Raw genomic sequence first — 21018 nt, 5'->3', positions numbered from 1 at the left:
TGACACCGCAGGAACGAGGAACCTCCTTACCTGCCTCCCGGCCGCTATGAGGAAGGAAGGAGGTGGGCGGGATGTTCCGGCCACCCATCTCCGCCCCTCCGCTTCTATTGGGCAGCCGCTCAGTGACGTCGCTGTGACGCCGCACGGACCGCCCCCTTAGAAAGGAGGCGGTTCGCCGGTCACAGCGACGTCGCCGGGCAGGTAAGTATGTGTGACGGGTCTGCGCGATGTTGTGCGGCACGGGCAGCGATTTGCCCGTGTCGCACAACAGATGGGGGCGGGTACCCACGCTAGCGATATCGGGACCGATATCACAGCGTGTAAAGTAGCCTTTAGACACCTGTGGGACTTGCTGCTGTGTATTCCTCAGAAAGTCAATTTTCTTTATCTGTTGCAGAAAGCTTGTGTCTTGAAACCCGCTGTATGAGTTATGTCATCTGCTGTAACCATCTGCTGCTGTTAAGTAAAAGTTTATACTTGGTTTAACATCGACCTTGCCTGCTGACTCTCTCTTGCTTTTCTGCATCAACATCATGGGGAACACCACTAACCACCTAGCTACAGGGAAACTGTAATGCCTGCGTTAATTACCACACTTCCACAGCCATGAGCGGTTCACTGTCACCAGAGTGCTAGGTGCCAGACACAGCCACCACCATCTGGCACATGCTAGAGGATTCGACCCATGCCCGTCGTCCTGGGTACACTGTGAACAGTGTGTTACACATTTATAAATGTATATGGTAAATGATTAATATATGTGTGTGTATGTATATGTGACGACCCAGGACTGTGGTATACTCAGTCCCAGGCTCTGTAGTGCTCGGTGGGGTCAGTCGTGGTCGTGGCGTGGTACCGTGGCCCTTGGGGTGCCGTCCCTCAGGAAAGAAAAAGGGGTTTTTGGTAAAAATAAAAGAAAATATTAAGAGTGTTTGTCGACTATGCCAATTGCGGTGGGCAGCCAGGTTATTTGGGGCCGCCGTTGCAGGTTTCTGCTGGGGCTGATGGAGTGATGCAGCCTGGATGGTTAGAGCCTTCTGCAAGCAGGGACAGGCCCCAGCAGTGGATTATGGGGGTTGTAGTGGGGAAAGAGTCTATGTGAGTGCATGCCGTCAAGGAAACAGTCCACACCAGTGTTGCAGTTTAACTTGCCTTGTTTACTTTTGGTGATGGAGCCACGGGTGCCGGTTCCAGGTGTACCCTCTCCCCTTGTTCTCCATGCCAGCTGGACTCAGGATGGCTGTCCTCCGTGCACACTTGTGATTGGACTCCCGTGGTCTGGAGCTACTTGTAAGTCCCTTCTCTTCAGTCTGGGCCCTAAAGTAGGCAGCCTGGACTATTTAAGGGGTTCAGTCCCCGGTCCCATCTTTGCTGCTTGTGCGTTAGGCTTTCTTAGATTAACGATTGACCCTGGAGATCTTCTCGCCTGGCAGAGGTAACAGCTGACCATAAAGTGTCCCACTGTCCTAGGGTCTGCACCCCGCCTTGTGATGAGTACTGTGAGCCTTGGTTCCGAACTTCCACAGGCCCTCCGTGGTTCCTGGAGCTTGCTGCTTCCACAGGTAACCCACAGTGCCTGGAGTCCTGGTTTGATACTCCACAGTTCTCACTCCTTTTACAGCACTCCGTTGTCTCTACAGGTCTCTTTTTGTACTTTACTCTCTCCTTCACATCACTCCTCTCTCCTTCTCCTCCTCACTACACTCCTACTACTCCTCAACTGACTTTCACAGACTCTCTCTTCAGATTCTCCTGGCTGACTACACTACATTTCCTCCCGCCTTTTCCAACTGACCACTGATCCCTCCCAATCGCTGGGTCTCTCCCTCAGGTTGGGTGGTTACTATCCTATCAGTGCCCTTCCCTTTTACCTGGGGACTGTTTTGGTTCGTGGTCTTTAAAAGGAGTACAGAAAGCAACCTGCTTCACTTGAGATTTCAGATGATGATTTTTCCGTGGGGGCTAATTGATATCTGCATTTGAGGCCACATTGCAGAGTCTGTCTTTTTTTTTTGCACAACAAATAGTGCAGAATACTGTTTTTTGTAATATGACAGGTGCCATGATGACAGGCTCTATCTTGTGTAAAACCTTGTCCCTCAAGTGACAGATCAGAAAAACAAATAAGAAGCAAAAAAAACAGAATTCAAACTGCTAATGTGAAGCCAGGCTAATACCATCAGCCTTGGTGGTTTAAGGGCAGATAAATACCTAAACTTCTGGGTGGGGTTGCAAAATCTGTACTAGGCCTTCCATCTACCACATACTGCTTATTTAAAGGGGTGGTTCACCCATATTTGTTATTGTCTAGATCGATATTATATTGAGAATCAATGTTTCTCTCAAATACCTTGTGTTGGCAATAGTGCCTGTGAGAGGCGCTATTGCAGACCGCTGTTCCCCGTCCAGTGACGTACCCATCAAGTGCTGCACACGTCACATCCGTGCAGCCGGCTGCATTCTGAACCCATCTGCTCCCTGCTTCTCCTCCCTCCTCCCTCACAGCATAGCGCGTCTCTTGCTTGCAGCGTTCTGCGAGGAGGGAGGAGGAGCAGGAGACGCGCTGTGCTGTGAGGGAGGAGGGAGGGGGAGCAGGAGACGCACTGTGCTGTGAGGGAGGAGGGAGGGGGGAGCAGATGGGCTGTGACAGCAGTGAAACACCGCTCACAGCTCAGAGTCTGGAAGAATGTAGCCGGCTGCACGGATGTGACGTGTGCAGCATTTGACGGTGACGTCACTGGACGGGGAACAGAGGTCTGCAATAGCGCCTCTCACAGGCACTATTGACAACACAAGGTATTTGAGAGAAACATTGTTTCTCAATATAATATTGAACTAGACAATAAAAAATATGGGTGAACCACCCCTTAAAGAAGGCCACGTTCCCACATTGGGTATTTGCTGAGTTTTTTTTACCTTAGTAAGCAAAAACCAAGAGTGGAATAACCAGGGGAAAAGTGTAATAGAAACACAGGCACCACTTCTGCATTGTTTACCCACTCCTGATTTTGGCGTACAGATACTGAGGTAAAATACTGACTAAAAACTGAGCAAATACTGAAAATGTAATTGTGGCCAAACCGTGTTTGTGTGGCAGCGCAGCATATGCAGCTACACTTAATAGTGGAGTAACAACATATCACCAGACTATTTTATCATAGCAGCACATATACTGTATGTAGGGCTCAAACCTTTATAGGGGCCGTGAAGCAGTCCATACAGTTTTACCTATATTAATGAGGTTTTAGTCATATTATCATCATCTGTATTTTCAGTGTATAGACTTTTCAGTGCCAGGATAGAAAACATACAAACAGCTAACTAGAAAAAGCTTCTTAGCAATTTATCGTAACATAACATCAAAAACAGATAACTAAACAAAATATCAATCATCTGAAAGTGTATAGATATTGTATACATCAAAGTATTCAACTATGGCAAAATACATCTGCTAGAATCTGGAGGAACACAACCACTGCCGTCCATTATTCCAGCCACAAAGCTAATTTTTTATTTCAGACTGCAAAATACAGATTATTACCCTGCTACCTACATACAGTATATAATCCAATGAAATGTAACAACTTATCTATATTTTCTCACTTTACTGCACATTGTTTCTCCCTATGTTTCAGTGCATTAATTATATACTCTTTTTTTTCAGGCTTTTTTATATATAATTTTATCCCAATGTTGCATGATTTAATGATTGTTTGATCATTTATGCACATAGGACTATACTGTGTATACTCAGACAGTGGGCCACTGATTACCCAAACAATAAGTCAACGTTGCTTCCTGTTTGAGTGCTATACAGAAAATATATCACAGGACTAGATGTCTTTATATTTCAGTTTGAGGCTATGTGCGCACGTGTGCGTAATTCATGCAGTTACGCTGCGCTTTGTAGCGCAGCGTAACTGCATGCGTCCTGCGTCCACTGCACAGTCTATGGAGATTGTGCAGGGGCCGTGCGCACGTGGCGTCTTAGAGCGCAGCGCTTCGGCTGCTGCCCGAAGCGCTGCGTTCAAGAAGTGACATGTCACTTCTTCCGTGCGCTTTGCCGGCAGCTCCTGCTCTGTCTATGGCAGGAGCTGCAGGCAGAGCGCATGGAATCGGCTTTTTTTTTTTTCTCTACGGACATTTTCTGCAGCGATTTGAAGCGCACATGTGCTCTTCAGATCGCTGCAGAAAATTCTGCAGTGACTGTACGCAACGTGCGCACATAGCCTTAATCAGATTAGTTTTCATTTTTATGTAGGCTGTACTATACATATTTTGGAGGCCCTTGGATAACGTGGTCCTTATGGCACTTGTTATGTCGACACAATGACTGACATTATAGAGATAATGTGATCATTGCGGAAGCTCTGTAGATATTCTGTATGGTGCTGTGTATGTTACTGTAATGAGGCACTGGGACATGTTAGTTATGGCAGCACTGTAGTATAATTATGGAGGCACTGTGTCTCATTTATGGGAGGACTTTAAGCCGGCTAAGTTATGGGGTCATTGTGACAAGCACAGCTATGAGAACACTGTAACATATTTAGTTATGTGTGGTCATTGTGACAAGTTAGTTATTAGGGCACTGTGACTAGTTCAGTAATGAAGCCCTGTGGTTGGATGTTTTAAGATCATTTAGACTGGATTGGAACTGGAGCACTATTGCTGGAATTATAATTAGGGTACTATGAATCCTAACAATGTTATGGAGGTGTAAGAGGATGGACTGTGGTGGTCATGTTCCTGCCCCTGAAGACAACAGTCGCGTCAATGTCTTGTAGTGTAAATCATGTATTGCGTCTTTTGTTTATAATATGTAATGTGTCTTGTGAATTATTATTGTGACATAGTGTGATAATGTATAATATATAACATAAGATGGAGCGGTGCTGATGCTGTTAATGCAATGTAAGGTATAATGCATAGTGAATAAGATATAGTAATGTAAGATGGGATAATGCAGAGTATTATAATATGCATGTTTAGAAAATGTATAATGTTAGAGTCTGCCCAGTAAGGCTATGTGTCCACGGGAGAATGTATCTGCAGATTTTTCTGCATCAAAATCCGCAGCTTTCCCTCAAAATCCACACCTTTTCAAAGGTGCGGAATTGCCGCGGATTTGATGCGGATTTTGGTGCGGATTTCCGCAACAATAATTGACATGTTGCAGATTTTTCCGAACGAAAATCCGCACGATTTCCGCTGCGGAAAAATCCACAGCGTGGGCACAGCATTTCCAAAATACCATAGAAATGGCTGGGAAGTACCTGTGCTGCAGATTTTCGAGAAATCCGCGGCAAAATCCGCGCATTTTCCGCAGCGTGGGCACATAGCCTAACAGACTGCAGGGACAGACACAGTTAAGGTTGGGACTAGCCCACCCTGGGAGGGGTCCTGTAAGGAACAAAATGATGGTTTCTGCTAGACAGTGTAGTTCGAAGTAGTAGTTAAGAGAACCTAGTGTAAAGTAACACCTGACGAACGTTTGCTGCTGTCGAGGCCACGTGCACTGGGTAACTTGTGGCAGGAGGAGAGAGAGACCGGATGGGAGATAATATGAATGCTGATAGTGGGTCGAGAATGGATGAGAACATTGAGAAGGATAAAGATTATTGATTATCAAATACCTCAAATATTCGGCTTCGCGAATATTTGCCGAATAGGTCGAGACTATGCGAATATTCGATGCACAATGTAAGTCTATGGAAAACCCAAATAACAACTATTCATAACTATTCGGGCATCCCATAGACTTATATTGCGCATTGAATATTCGTCAAGCGGCGACCTATTCGTTGGATATTCGCGAAGCCGAATATTTGAGGTATTCGATCATCAATAATAAAGATCAATGGAATGGTGACAGGTAATTGGAGCCAGAGTACAGACAGAGCCAGGGATTTTTTAACCATAAGCCTATGTTCCCATGACCAGGATCAGTTGAGATTTTGACGCTGCAGAATTTCTGCACCATCTCTACACCTTAGGTTACTTGTGTTTTCTTATTGCGTTTTTGACAGTGTGTTTTTATTGTGGTATTGACTTGTACTTTCTGTCTCTGTTTGGTGCGTCATTATTTAATTAAAGCTGTTTTTTTTCAACTTCCTGGTATTGACATCATTAGGTGCGGATTACATGCGGTTTTGGTGTGTTTCCACAGATGAGTTTATGCAGCGTAAAATGAAGCACATGAGATTTCTATTTATCCCATCCACTTTGCTTGTTATAATTGGAACAATCTCACCCGTTCTGGTGCATTCATTATAACATTAAGGGCAATGCTACGAATGTGACACTGGTCTCTGGTATTTCCATAGTTCTTTATTGAGGATAGTCCTATTTGTTTGAATCAACCCATATTATTTGATTCAGATTTTGAGACCTGATTTATTACCATCTGTTGCGTGCCATTGTGGCAGGGTGCACTAGTCCCTAAGAATATTAGGGTGAGCAGTGATACGGTAGCATATTTGGCAGTGACTAATAGATTTTAACAGAGGAAGGTGTTCCTTGCTTCCTTTTAATGGTATATGTTAAAAGTTATGTTTTAAGGTATTTTTTGCTGTTTTTGATGACTTTACAGTAGGACCAAAATACTTTATGTGAGTTGGCATATATACAGCTCTGTTATGGCACATTCATTATAATACAAAAAATTGTACGGACATAATAGGATATTAATATCTAGGGATGGACATTTGTGTGAAAAATGTATGTATTCCTGGATTGAGGCCCAGTGTAAAACCAGGGTCAGGGGACTTAGGGGCACTTTGCACACTACGACATCACAAGACAATGCTTGCGATGCCGAGCGCGATAGTCCCCGCCCCCGTCATCCCGCCCACCTCTGTCCTTCCGCATAGCTGGCGTGAGCCGCAGGACGCAGGTAGGAGATGTTCCTCGCTCCTGCGGCTTCACACACACCGATGTGTGATGCCGCTGGAACGAGGAACAACATCGTAACATCGGTCATTTCCAAATTATGGAAATTACCAACACTACACCGATGATACGATTACGACGATTTTGCGCTCGTTAATCGTATCAAAAAGGCTTTACACACTACGATATCGCCTGCGACGCCGGAGGTGCGTCACTTTCAATTTGACCCCACCGACATTGCACCTGCGATGTCGTAGTGTGCAAAGTGCCCCTTAGATTTAATGCACCACTCCAGCAGTGAAATTAATAAAACAAAGTTGGAGTTGTGCTTTAATTTGTCTTCACCTCAATTAAAATGTAGAAGCAAGAATATATAATAGACTTTGGTCACTTGTACAAAAATACTGTTAAAGTCACTTAACATAAAATAATTAAATGCATTAAATAAATATATTTCTCATCATAATGTATAAACCAGGCAGCCGACTGTGAGTATCATTGAATGTGAACTTGAAAAAAGAAGTAAGAAGCTCAGATTAAAGAGAGACTTAGCGTATGTGCACTCAGTGTCTTCTTCAGGTTCTACCTGGAACCCATCTGAAAGGGCACTAGATAAATAGAGTGAACGTTTGCACAGTGAATTTTTTTGTGCATATTCTCCATCTTTTTCAACGTTTCACCTCTACAGGCTTCAAAAGTCGTGAAGCGGCTATCAGTTCTGACTTATCTATTCTTCTGGCATTTTTGACTTGGAATCCATCACTATTTTGTATATGGAATGTATATAAAAAAGACGCTGTTGGCAGAACTGCCGCAAAAACCTTCCAACCAGATGTAAGGAAAAGCACTTCATGTTAATCACCGCCATCCTGTTAAAAAATAATGCGGGTACGCAGACATATAAAAAATGCACATACCCAAACCAGAGGTTGTATACATGTATTTCTCGTAATATAAAGATTTAGATTAAATACTTCTCTTCATCTGTTTGTAGTAGTTTTTAGGGTTTTTTTATTATAAAATACTCTGAAATTCTCAAATTTTAGGTGAGAAATTCATATCTACTCACAAACATGCAATATAGCAAAGCAAAATGGCTGATCTTGAGTGACGTGCATTTGTCAGCGTCCATTACGGAGGGTGTATCATACATCATTGTGAGGATTCTGTTCATGTCTTGATCCTTTAAGACCTGGTGTGGCATGTTTTAGTTTCAAAGCCTAAATATAATTTGGACTTTTTGTTCCACTGTCTAATTAAAATGAGGGAAAAAGTCCTTCAAAATAATCCAGCACTTTTGCAGCTTATTCCTCCCATATGCAATGTACGGTCTAGTTGAACATAATGGATTCGGGGTCTTGATTAGCCATCTGAGCCATGTGTCTTAAAACATCCTTTTTCGTTATAATACCCAGAAGCCTCCTGTAGGAAAGAAACAGGAACAAGACATAAAAGATCATTAGAAAACAGTTCACTACATTTCATTTTACTGCGCACGTGGCCCCTGTAAATCACACAAAATCTGTCTCTGCGCCTCCATAAAACAGTGAGAAACGAGAAGAAAAAGACATGATGTGTTATTTGTTCATTTCCATTTGGACGGGGGAAATTTGAGCAGATGTGGTGTTGAAATGACTGCGCGCATTAGAAGCTGTGCTTTCTGACAATCAACACTTTTACCTAGCAGGTCATACATTGCGTTTTCTGTACCTTTCTGAAAAAATATATATTTTTTTTTAATTAAAATGGCTCCCAAGGGCATGAGAAGGGCGCCATGTTTCACAGTAACACAGGTGTTAAGACTTTGTACCAGGAATGTGCTGAAGCATTTAGGAAACTCAGCTGCCTCCTTTTTTAATTATAGCTTCTTGTTAGCATTTTGCCATAGAAAATAGAAGCACGAGATACTTTTATTGGCAGCTCAGTTATTTCTGTTTATATAGAGGGTTCCCACTTTATAGCATCCGCCAGAAACACCAAAAAATGAGTGAAAGCAATTGTGCTTCACAATGAGGGGGTAATAAAATAATTCTAGGATGGCCTGAAAGAATCATCTGTAATGAAGGGTAGCCAGGACAAAAAAGGATCATACTCGGATCGTGGTTATTCAATGGGGCAGTGAAGATGAATGATTATTTTCACTGACGAATTTGACTTGAGAAAAAAATCACAGCATGCATGATTTTGCTCCGAAAATCGTATGGCACACAGTCATTCAGGTCTACTATTAGTCTGTGAAAAACATCGAATCCTACTCAGATGACAATCAAGTGCGGTGTGATTTTCATGGACTGACATAATGGAGAAGGTGGAGAAAGTTTTTTTTTCTGTTAACCTCCAAGAAAAACTGATTACACCATGATCCCACTCAGATCAGAGTCTGATTTTCACATGTACCAAGCCAACTGATGTGCAAAACTGGCCTTAAAGGGGTTATCTGGGACGTTTACATCGATGACCAATCATTACCATAGGTCATCAATATATAATTGGTGGGGTGCAACACCCGGCACTCATGCCGATCATCTGTTCCTATTGATTTGAATAGGGAGCAGAATGTGCAGCACCTGTTCGTGGCAACTATACCGTTGAGTGAGCTGTACCATGCAGTACCACAACTGAGCACTTCCGGATGTTGTAGGCAACAGCTGATTAGCATGAGTTCAGCATGTCGCAATCTCACCAATCAATAATGATGACTAAGGATAAGCTGCATTTCATCAGCCTTAACAGTGGTGTTTTTTGTTTCCCATTAGGGACACAACCACCTGGATCTATAGAGTAGGTGATAGGTTATAAATTAATGAGCATCAGACCGGTAAGATCCTACCAATCTACAGATCATGGTTGAGCTTGTGCTCTGCACTCAAATGTGAGAAAGTGTAGGGTGGCGTGGAGTGGTAGTCGTGGGAAAGCGATTGACTCCAGATGCCCTTGCACGCTACATGAAAGATCTGGTCCTGCATGGGTGTGGGAACTTTCATATATTACACACTTTTTTAAATAAAAACTTCTGTTTGTTACATTTTTTAATAAAAGGCATAAAATTAAAAGTTTTCCGTATGACATGATTTTTCATATTTGGAGTAAATGAGAGCTACATGATATTTTAAGTATATTCAGTGCAAATATTGCAAACTCCTGTTGGAGGTATACCAATATATAGGTAATAATCAAGATGTATACCTGTGACTGAAGCAAACAAATACTTGTGACTGAAGCCTTAAAGGGAACCTGTCACCAGATCTTTCCCTATTAAACTAAACATATCACTTTCTGCAGCTCCTGGGCTGCATTCTATGAAGGTGCACCTTGTTGCTGACCCCCTTTCCAGACCTACAAAATAACTTTATAAAATATTACCTTTCGCCTTCTGTCCCCCTTCTGCTGTTCGCCATTCCCCAGTCTTGATTTGCATGGATGACGAGGGCTGCATCATCCTCCACGCTGATGCTGAAGTCTCGCGCAGGAGCAGTTAGCAGAGGCCACTATCGCGGGCCTGAGCAGAAACTATCCCTCTCGCGTGCCTGTGATTTATTTGTGTAGGCTTGACATTATGGGCAGGTACTAGGATGATGCTGGTGAGGTCATGCAGAGCGCTGCCTATAATCTCGAGCCTGCACAAAAACATCACCGGCGCACAAAAGTGATAGTTTCTGTTGAGGCCCGCGATAGTGGCCTCTGCTAACTGCGCCTGCGCGAGACTTCGGCATCAGTGTGGAGGATGACGGGGCCATCATCATCCATTCAAATCAAGACTGGGGGATGGCGAACAACGGCAGGAGGGGGGACAAAAGGTGAAATACAGTCCGCCCATCTGGCCAACCAAACTAATTTGCTTACGAAAAGGTAATATTTTATAAAGTTGTTTTGGAGGTCTGAAAAGGGGGCCAGCAAAAGGTGCACCCATCTAGAATGTAGCCCAGGAGCTGAAGAAGGTGATATTTTTGGTTTAATAGGGAAAAATCTGGTGACAGGTTTCCTTTAAATGGAATGTGTCTGCTAATTTATGCTACCTGAACCACACTGCTGAATGCACCTGTATATTTCATGCTGAAATATTTTACAGAAAATATATTTAGAAAATTCTCTATGGACTATATTACTCAAATGTCTAGTCCAATAGAGGTCCCAGATGGCTTCTTCCTGCTTCACTTGACTGACAGGTGTCTCTCTATACTCACTTACAGGGAGAGACCTGTTAGTCAAAGGAAGTTGTGCAGAGAGAAACCGCCAAGGACCTGCCTTGCACTACTCATCTAAGATATATAGGCCCCAATTGATTGAAGTGTTTTCCACAGAAATCTTGAGTAAATACTGATAAGTCACAAAATAATAGCTCAACTTTAGATTGCAAAAAATATTGCAAATTTTGGTGTTTTTATGCCGTTTTTGGCAAGCTGTGAGAGAGTTGTCGGAGCTGGGGAGAGACGGGGACAGAACATTATTTGTGACACCATAACTTAGCTAATTCATGACAGCTGTGGTGTATCTTACGCTAGAAAATGGAGTTGAGAGGCACACACTAATTTTCATATGTGCCTGAACCATTAAGAGCCATACGTCTCTAAATGAAACCAATGCTTTTGATTCCAACACACCACTTCATCAACCCCAATGAGAACAATGGCGGTCTTGAATTGGGACATGAGTTCCTGGCCAGTTGTACAAACTATTTTTTCACTGAAATGCCCCAACGTTTTGGAATAAAGTACAAACGGCTGAGGAAAAACTCAGTTCTACTTAGAGAATAAAACAAATGAGGATAAAAGAAGGGGGATGAATCTATATATAATATTTATTCTGCGATGTACATGATAGGAAGAGCTCAAAATCCACTTAAAATGATTCTTACCCACTCCGAGTGACAAGACATTGCCTCAAGCCAAGCTTTCTAAAGATGTCTACGACAGTTTCCATAGGTGTGTGGTCAGTAACAGTGAAAGGACTTAGGTTAAGAATACGTCTCAGTTTCAGAGGATGAGGACTGTTAGCTGGAAGTTCTGGTGGATCTTCTGTGAAATATATGATTGAGTTGCTCACCACTCCATCTTGCCTTTGTCTGGCATTCTCTAGAAATGAAGCACATTATTCTGTAAGTATCATTTCCCAAAGATATTAATAACCACAGAACAAAGTAATTTAATGACCAATCCCACACATGATGATACATTTCCAGATGCTACACAATGAATGTGTCATCTAAATATTCTGAATATAAAATAAACAGTATTTTACTGGTTTTAACAGCTAGCCCATCAGCTATGTATGTATTTATTGTGGTAGAATATACCAGGTGATATTTTATTTACTGTTGCCCACTGACTAGAAAAGCATGATTGATTACAGTAAAAAATATATCCTGAAGTTTACCAACTCATAGTGGGACAAACAGATGCATAGAGGGACCAGTGGAGCATACGTCAGGGAATATTCTGGTCAAAGACCAGCAACTTACTTAAAAAATGGGAGATGAACAGAGCCTAATAAAGCCGTCAGTCATTCTATTTTATATTTTTGGAAATGTACACTTACATTTATGTAGAAACCCACTTTACAGTGGCATGCAAACGTTTGTGAATAGTTAAGCAAGTTGAAGATTAATTGATTTCTAAAAGGAATGAAGTTAAAGATGACACATTTCCTTTGTATTTTAGGAAGAAAAATATTTTCATCTTTTACATTTTAAAAATTGCAAAAAGGAAAATGGGCCAATGCAAAAATTTGGGCACCCTTGGAGATTTGTGTGCTCCGATAAATTTGACTAAGGTTTCAGACCTTAACTAGCCTGTTAGTGTTATGGATTGTTCACTATCATGGTTAGGAAAGGCCAGGTGATGCAAATTTCACAGCTTTATAAAAACCCAGCCTCCTCTAAGTTTGTGCCAAAAACAGCAGCCATTTGTTCTGCTAAGCAGCTGTCTAGTAGAGATAAGCAAACCCGTGGAAGTTTGGTTAGGTGGGTGCAGCTGAACTGAAACACCACTGGTTTGGACTTGACTCGAACCCCAAAGGACTTGATTGGCAGATTGGCAGTTTGAGTCTCCACTCACATACAGCCAACCATAAGCAGAATACTTCTGTGGGATGGTGGGCCGGGTTTTTTCCATTTTTGGAGGAGTTGCACACTACATCCAATCATGCTGTTGTAACCCCCAGTGTGAGCTGTTCAAAGATTGCAAGCATCTCGCACTGGGCTGAGCACTGAACATACCTGAGCACAACAATGCTCGTGTGAGTGGTCAGCATACGTAAAGCACCCAAACGCCGAACGCCAACTCTGTTTTGTTTTTTTTAAAGTCGGTGTTCGGCCGAAAACCGAACACCAAACCTCAGGCTCGCTCATCTCTACTGTCTAGCACTCTGAAAATTAAAATGGAGGAAGCCCACAAATCAGGATAAACCTATAAGAAGATAGCAAAGTGTTTTCAAGTTGACATTTCGAAATGTAATTCAAAAATGGCAGTTAACAGGAACAATGGAGGGCAAGATAAGGTCTGGAAGTTCAAGCTAAATTTCTGTGAAAGTAGGATTGCTAGAGAGGCAAATCAAAACCCCCGCTTGACTGCAAAAGACTTTCAGGAAGATTTAGCAGACTCTAGAGTTGTTTTACATTGTTCTACTGTTCAGAGACACCTGCACAAAAATGGCCTTCATGGAAGAGTCATCAAAAGGAAGCTCTCCTGCATCCTCACCATAAAATTCAGCATCATAAGTATGCAAAAGATCATCTAAACAAACCGGAGACATTTTGGGAACAAGTATTGTGGACCAATGAGGTTAAAATAGAACTCTTTGGTCACAATGACAATAGGTATATGTGGAGAAAAAAAGGCAAAGAAATTCAGGAACAGAACATCTCACCAACCATTAAGCATGGAGGTGGATCAATCATGCTTTGAGGTTGTGTTGCAGCCAATGGCATGGGGAACATTTCACAAGTAGAGGGAAGAATGGATTCAGTGAAATTTCAGCAAATTCTTGATGCAAACATAACACCATCTGTAAAAAGAAGCTGAAATTAAAAAGGAGGATGGCTTCTACAAATGGATAATGATCATAAACACGCGTCAAAATCCACAACAGACTACCTCAAAAGACGCAAGCTGAAGGTTTTACAAGGCCCTCACAGTGACCTGATCTGAACGTCATTGAAAATCTGTGGCTAAACAGCAAAAGAGCAGTGCTCCAAGAAAGAATGGATGAAAATCCCTAAAACAACAACTGAAAGACTCTTCGCTAGCAATAAAAAGAATTTACAAGTTGTGATACTTGCCAAATGGGTTGCTACTAGGTACTAACCATGCAGAGTGCCCAAATTTTTGCATCAACTCATTTTGCTCTTTTTTTAATTTTAAAATGTAAAAGATTACTATATTTTTCCCAAAATACAAAGGAAATGTGTCATCTTTAAACTTTATGCCTTTTAGAGATCATTACAGTAACCGTAATTTTAAATAGGGGTTCCCAAACTTTTGCATGACACTGTATATTTTAGCAATCTTGTAATACGAGTTTATTTTAAAATGTATAGCTATTTTATTTCATTACATTTGTACCTTAATTCTTTTTAAATGAAATGACAAGAGCTTGGAGAGATATTCACCCTTTATATTAGGAAACCTTGCCAGTATCATGTACACCATCATGTCTACGAGCTTAATTTGATCCGACTGCAGGTAGTCTATGTTAGTCTTCATAAAAGAGTTAATTAATAGTTTGAGAGATGAGATTAGCCAGGCATAAAAATTGGCCTTTTCTCAGTATTGTGATTGATACTGTAGCAGATGTGAAGGACCCCGGAGAACTAACATCAATAATTACATTTTTCTGCTTATCAAGACAGGGAAAATAAGGCTGTGAACCTTTTATGCTTGCCAGCTGTATGAGAGCTTAGTCTTGGAGTTTCCTGCTTTACAAACTTTAGGAGACAGACTATTAATAATTTCTTCTTATGGACCTGGCTTAGTATATACCTCTAGATTAAAATCCCAACATCAAAAAGGTTAATATATCATCAGAAAATGACCCATTATGCTTTCAGTAGAGTTGACCCCAAATGCAGTTAAAGACAGGTCCTCTTTACCATGAGAAGCGGTAATCTGTGAGATAGCCTACACCAAAGGCTGGTCACCTTGAAAGTTGTCCATTATTCATAAAAGGCTTACATACTTTTTCTTAAGGGGGCTTTACACGCTACGACATCGCTAATGCGAACTCGTTGGTGTCACGGAATTGGTGACGCACATCCGGCCGCATTAGCGATGCCATTGCGTGTGACACCGATGAGCGATTTTGCATCGTGCAAAATCGCTCATCGGTGACATGGGGGTCCATTCTCAAAAATTGTTATGCGGAAGGAAGGAGGTGGGCGGGATGTTACGTCCCGCTCAGCTCCGCCCCTCCGCTGCTATTGGGCGGCCGCTCAGTGACGTCGTTATGACGCCGCACGGACCGCCCCCTTAGAAAGGAGGCGGTTCGCCGGTCACAGCGATGTCGCCGGGCAGGTAAGTATGTGTGATGGGTCTGGGCGATGTTGTGCGGCACAGGCAGCGATTGGCCCGTGTTGCACAACAGATGGGGGCGGGTACCCACGCTGGCGATATCGGGACCGATATCGCAGCGTGTAAAGCCCGCTTTAGAAGAAAATATCAAATACATCGTGTATAAAATTCTAATTCTGTTTGTTGATCCAGTTGATATGATTAGGGTAAAAATCTGGACTTTTAAAGGTAGATTGGTTTATATATTATGGGTGTAGCCTGTATTCTCTGACATCTCTCACTTGAAATTAATGGCCATTTGTCTTTTTTCAAAGGTGCTAACTATGTAACTAATTCAGCCCTTTTAAATATTAACTTAAGGGGGTTGTCCACTACTAGGACAAGCTCTTCTCATTCCGCATGTTTGGCCCCATTAAAATTAGAAAGCTTATACTCAGCGGTGTTAAGGCTAGTCTTCCCAGGGCTCACATGAGGTTGTTATATCATGCAAGCTTTACACCCAATCACCACCAACTTCTCTTTCCGCTTTTGGACGTATAAGTACTTAACAGGAAAAGAGCGGTCAGGCACAGCTTTCACTTCCTGCAGGGGCGGACATATCATTTGTGCAACCTGTGCAGGCGCATGAGCGCCCAAGAGGTAAGGGGCCCATTTCCACTGCTAAAGTAGGTATGATTGTGCATTATGGCAATCTATTGGACTGTAAAGGGCCCAATTACTATTCTTGCACAGGGGCTGTATTCCGTCTGTAATACAAGTCTACAACCTACAATAACCCTCAGTCCAGTACACCACTGCGCAACCAGCTCTGTCCTCACCTATTCCCTGTAGACTGTGAGCCCTCGCGGGCAGGGTCCTCTCTCCTCCTGTACCCAGTCTGTTTTGTACTGTTAATTATTGTTGTACTAGTTTTTATGTATATCCTTTTTCACTTGTAAAGCGCTACGGAATTGATAGTGCCATAATAATAAATTATATATCTATATATATATATATATATATATATTGTGATAACACGCTCCGGGATCGCCTTTGCTGGGTTCAAAGGGCACGTATTCACCTCAGGCAGACAGCCGAATTCAAGGTGTAACTGACGCTTGGTCAGGTTTATTGCAGTGAAGCATAAACAAAAAGAAAAAAAAACACCAACAAAATAAATCCTTGCCTGTCCGGCACTAACTATACACGGTGTTATCCTAACTACCAACTGGAGGGCTTCTCCCTTCCAGCTAAACCATACAGACATAAAGCACTGCTCCTCACAAGTGTCTCCTACACAGACAGACTTACTGCGTTCCCAGATGGAGACCCTCCCCCAACTTCCCAGATTCCTTTTACCTCCGTCCTTCACCTCCCATTAATCCATTAGTAGCCAGGTGATCCTGGCCAGGCTAAGTCACATAGGACCGATACCGGGGTGAGATATACCTGCCCTCATCCACTAATCCCACATGAGTCTCACAATATATATATATATATAGCTGTAGTACCCGGGCGTTGCCCGGGATAGTAACTGTCTCTCTCTCAGTCTCTGTGTGTCGCTGTCTGTCTGTCTCACTGTCTGTCTGTTTCTATCTCTCTGTCTGAATTTGCATCAGTCTATCTGTCTCAATCTCTGTATCTGTCTCTTTCTAGAACTGTCTCTTTCCAGGGCTGTCTCTTTCCAGGGCTGTCTCCTTCCAGGGCTGTCTCCTTCCAGGGCTGTCTCTTTCCAGGGCTGTCTCTTTCCAGGGCTGTCTCTTTCCCCGGCTGACACTTTGCCTGGTCTGTTTCTTTGACCGGCTGTCTCTTTGACCGGCTGTCTCTTTGCCCGGTTGTCTCTTTCCAGGGCTGTCTTTTTCCAGGGCTGTCTCTATACCAGGGCTGTCTGTTTCCCCGTCTGTCTCTGTCATTCTCTATCCGTCTCACCACCGACATCTTTTTACCTCACACATAAGCTTGTTATACTAACAGTTTATTTTGTTCCTATAGCAACCACTGACAGTTACTATTTATAGCCTGGAGCTCCCAGCTCCATTCAATTTAATAGCTGCAGGATTTTTGTAGAGTAACTGGAAAGAACGGGGTTAAATTTTCCCGACCAAACAAAGTCTATGACGTTCCCTGAGTTCCATGGAGTGTCTGTGCAAAATTTCGTGATTGTACATGCGACAGTGCGGATTCCTTTAGCGGACATACACACATATAGTCATATGAAAAAGTTTGGGCACCCCTATTAATGTTAACCTTTTTTCTTCACAACAATTTGGGTTTTTGCAACAGCTATTTCAGTTTCCTATATCTAATAACTGATGGACTCAGTAATATTTCAGGATTGAAATGAGGTTTATTAACAGAAAATGTGCAATCGGCAATTAAACAAAATTTGACCGGTGCAAAAGTATGGGCACCTCAACATAAAAGTGACATTAATATTTTGTAGATCCTCCTTTTGCAAAAATAACAGCCTCTAGTCACTTCCTGTAGCTTTTAATGAGTTCCTGGATCCTGGATAAAGGTATATTTGACCATTACTGTTTACAAAACAATTCCAGTTCAGTTAAGTTTGATGGTCACCGAGCATGGACAGCACGCTTCAAATCATCCCACAGATGTTCAATGATATTCAGGTCTGGGGACTGGGATGGCCATTCCAGAACATTGTAATTGTTCCTCTGCATGAATGCCTGAGTAGATTTGGAGCGTTGTTTTGGATCATTGTCTTGCTGAAATATCCATCCCCTACGTAACTTCAACTTCATCACTGATTCTTGCACATTATTGTCAAGAATCTGCTGATACGGAGTTGAATCCATGCGACCCTCAACTTTAACAAGATTCCCGGTGCCGGCATTGGCCACACAGCCCAAAGCATGATGGAACCTCCACCAAATTTTACTGTGGGTAGTAAGTGCTTTTCTTGGAATGCCGTGTTTTTTTGCCTCCATGCATAACGCCTTTTTGTATGACCAAACAACTCAATCTTTATTTCATCAGTGCAAAGGACCTTCTTCCAAAATGTAACTGGCTTGTCCAAATGTGCTTTTGCATACTTCAGGCGACTCTGTTTGTGGCGTGCTTGCAGAAACGGCTTCTTTCGCATCACTCTCCCATACAGCTTCTCCTTGTGCAACGTGCACTGTATTGTTGACCGATGCACATTGAAACCATCTGCAGCAAGATGATGCTGCAGGTCTTTGGAGGTGGTCTGTGGATTGTCCTTGACTGTTCTCACCATTCTTCTTCTCTGCCTTTCTGATATATTTCTTGGCCTGCCACTTCTGGGCTTAACAAGAACTGTACCTGTGTTCTTCCATTTCCTTACTATGTTCCTCACAGTGGAAACTGACAGTTTAAATCTCTGAGACAACTTTTTGTATCCTGCCCCTGAACAACTATGTTGAATAATCTTTGTTTTCAGATCATTTGAGAGTTGTTTTGAGGAGCCCATGATGACACTCTTCATAGGAGATTCAAATAGGAGAACTACTTGCAAGTGGCCACCTTAAATACCTTTTCTCATGATTGGATACACCTGCCTATGAAGTTCAAAGCTCAATGAGGTTACAAAAACAATTTAGTCGTTTAGTAAGTCAGTAAAAAGTAGTTAGGAGTGTTCAAATCAAGAAATTGATAAGGGGGCCCATACTTTTGCACCGGTCAAATTTTGTTTAAATGCGGATTGTACATTTTCTGTTAGTACAATAAACCTGATTTCAATCCAGAAATATTACTCAGTCCATTAGTTATTAGATATATGAAACTGAAATAGCTGCTGCAAAACCCCAAATTGTTATAAACAAAAAAGGTTAACATTAATAGGGGTGCCCAAACTTTTTCATATGACTGTATGCATACACACACACTGAGCTTTATATAATATATATATATATATATATATATATATATATATATATATATATATATATATATACTGTATAGTCTGTGTTATTGGATATTTTTTTTAATGTCAGATGCATGTAAAATCCAACAGAGAGAAACCTGTTTAAGGATTAGATAGTGCAGGGAATATCACAGATTTTTATTACAGGTGATAATTTTAGGTCACAGGTTAATTACTGTGTTGGTACATCCATATGGTGTACTGATTTCCTATTTGAATTAACATGGAATAAGAAATCTCCAATCAAATATTGTTGTGAATTCCCTGGGCATCAGCATCAAAATCCACAGATGCACATAAGTAGAAAAAAATCTTCAAGTTCCATGTTGAAAATAAAAAAACTCTATACTTACCTTAAAGTAATTCTTTGGGAATCAAAGAAAAAAAACTAAAAAAATAAAACAAAATTACTAAAGGAAATATCATTAGAAATAAATTCCTAAATACATTTAATTAACAATTCACAATTGTAGCATAATTATGCATGTGTGGTAGACACTCAGCCACCCCATCATGAGTAGGAATATGCACTCCAAGTGAATATTCTGATGTTTTAATGGAAATACCAGAGGTGCTGGATGAAGAGGCTGCTCACACTTTTGTTGTCCACCCTGTCTTTCTGATACACATTGCAATGGTACATTGCTATTGTTGGTCCCTGAAGAAGGAGCATGCTAGCTTCGAAACACATAGAACTATGAATAAAACCTCCTGATTTTAATGAAAAATCCTCTGAGTCTAGCCAGCATTACAACCACTCTCCTGCTTCACTAAATTACTTTTCCATGTTGGGCTGCAGCAGCCGATTATCCACGCTAACAAGAGTGATCTACAGTACTTGTGACTTGAACAACTTACCCAGGTGAGTGATTCCCTGCACCTGCACTGGTTTCATCAGGATAAGATGCCAGGTTTGCGTCTTTTTGTCTTTTCAGCTCCTCCATAGTGAAGTTCAGGCAGGATTTCAAAGGAGCGCTGTAATGACAAGCATGGAGGTCCTCAGCAGACTCCCTGCTGTCATAGGAACCCATCGACGACCGACAATCACATCTCGAGCATGTCAATAGGTGCTTAGAATTGCGCATCCCCATGCAGGCGCCTGTTACATACTGCTGTCCGTGTTTGACAGCAAGAGTTAACAGATTAAATCCATAATTGCTAGAGGCAGATCCTGGCTGTAATAAACAGCCAATATTTGCCTAGTATGTGGGGGGCTCACCCCATGAGCCTACTACATACACCCATTTTCAACTTGCATCGTACATGTACAGTGGATGACATGAAGTGGTTAATATTTGCCACCAGAAGCACAAACATTCTAGACATATGTATATAGAGATATATATATATATATATATACACCAGCAGGAGACCATAAATTTTAGACACACACACATACACACACTCGTACCATTATTCCATCTCCTCTTCAAGTCCTTCTGATGGTGACATCAGTCACATGACCAGTCACATGATCGTGATGCCACGAAAGCTCCTGAAATCCTGCAAAGTACAAGACCTGTGGTGACATCATGGTCACATGATCAATCACATGATTTTGATATTGTAAGAGGGTGACCTATGGTCAGTGCTTTCCTGCAAACACCGTGACATTGCATTATATATGTGTATCTGTAAAGTATGTAAATCTTAATGTGATAGTCAGTGTTATGAAGGTTCTAGGATGTTTTGTAAGGTAATGTTGCCACCTATTGGTCGGTTATTGTATTAGGGGTATTT

The 21018-nt window shown here is 41.9% G+C and overlaps 1 protein-coding gene across 1 annotated transcript in view; it reads right to left on the bottom strand.

Annotated features, from left to right (window-relative positions):
• Positions 1-7816: 7816 nt before the first annotated feature.
• The window catches only part of CLCN4 (chloride voltage-gated channel 4), an 83534-nt gene continuing 70332 nt past the window's right edge, over positions 7817-21018 (bottom strand). The window contains exons 12-13 of the mRNA XM_075335494.1: positions 11747-11963; positions 7817-8313 (exon numbers count right to left, since the gene is read on the bottom strand). Of these exons, the coding sequence (XP_075191609.1) occupies positions 8223-8313; positions 11747-11963 (308 nt within the window). The 3' untranslated portion in view covers positions 7817-8222. The remainder of the gene's footprint in view (positions 8314-11746; positions 11964-21018) is intronic.

The sequence above is a fragment of the Anomaloglossus baeobatrachus genome, chromosome 2 (assembly GCF_048569485.1).
Source record: "Anomaloglossus baeobatrachus isolate aAnoBae1 chromosome 2, aAnoBae1.hap1, whole genome shotgun sequence".
In the NCBI taxonomy this organism is placed as follows: domain Eukaryota; kingdom Metazoa; phylum Chordata; class Amphibia; order Anura; family Aromobatidae; genus Anomaloglossus; species Anomaloglossus baeobatrachus.
This window is presented reverse-complemented; position numbering and strand designations above follow the sequence as displayed.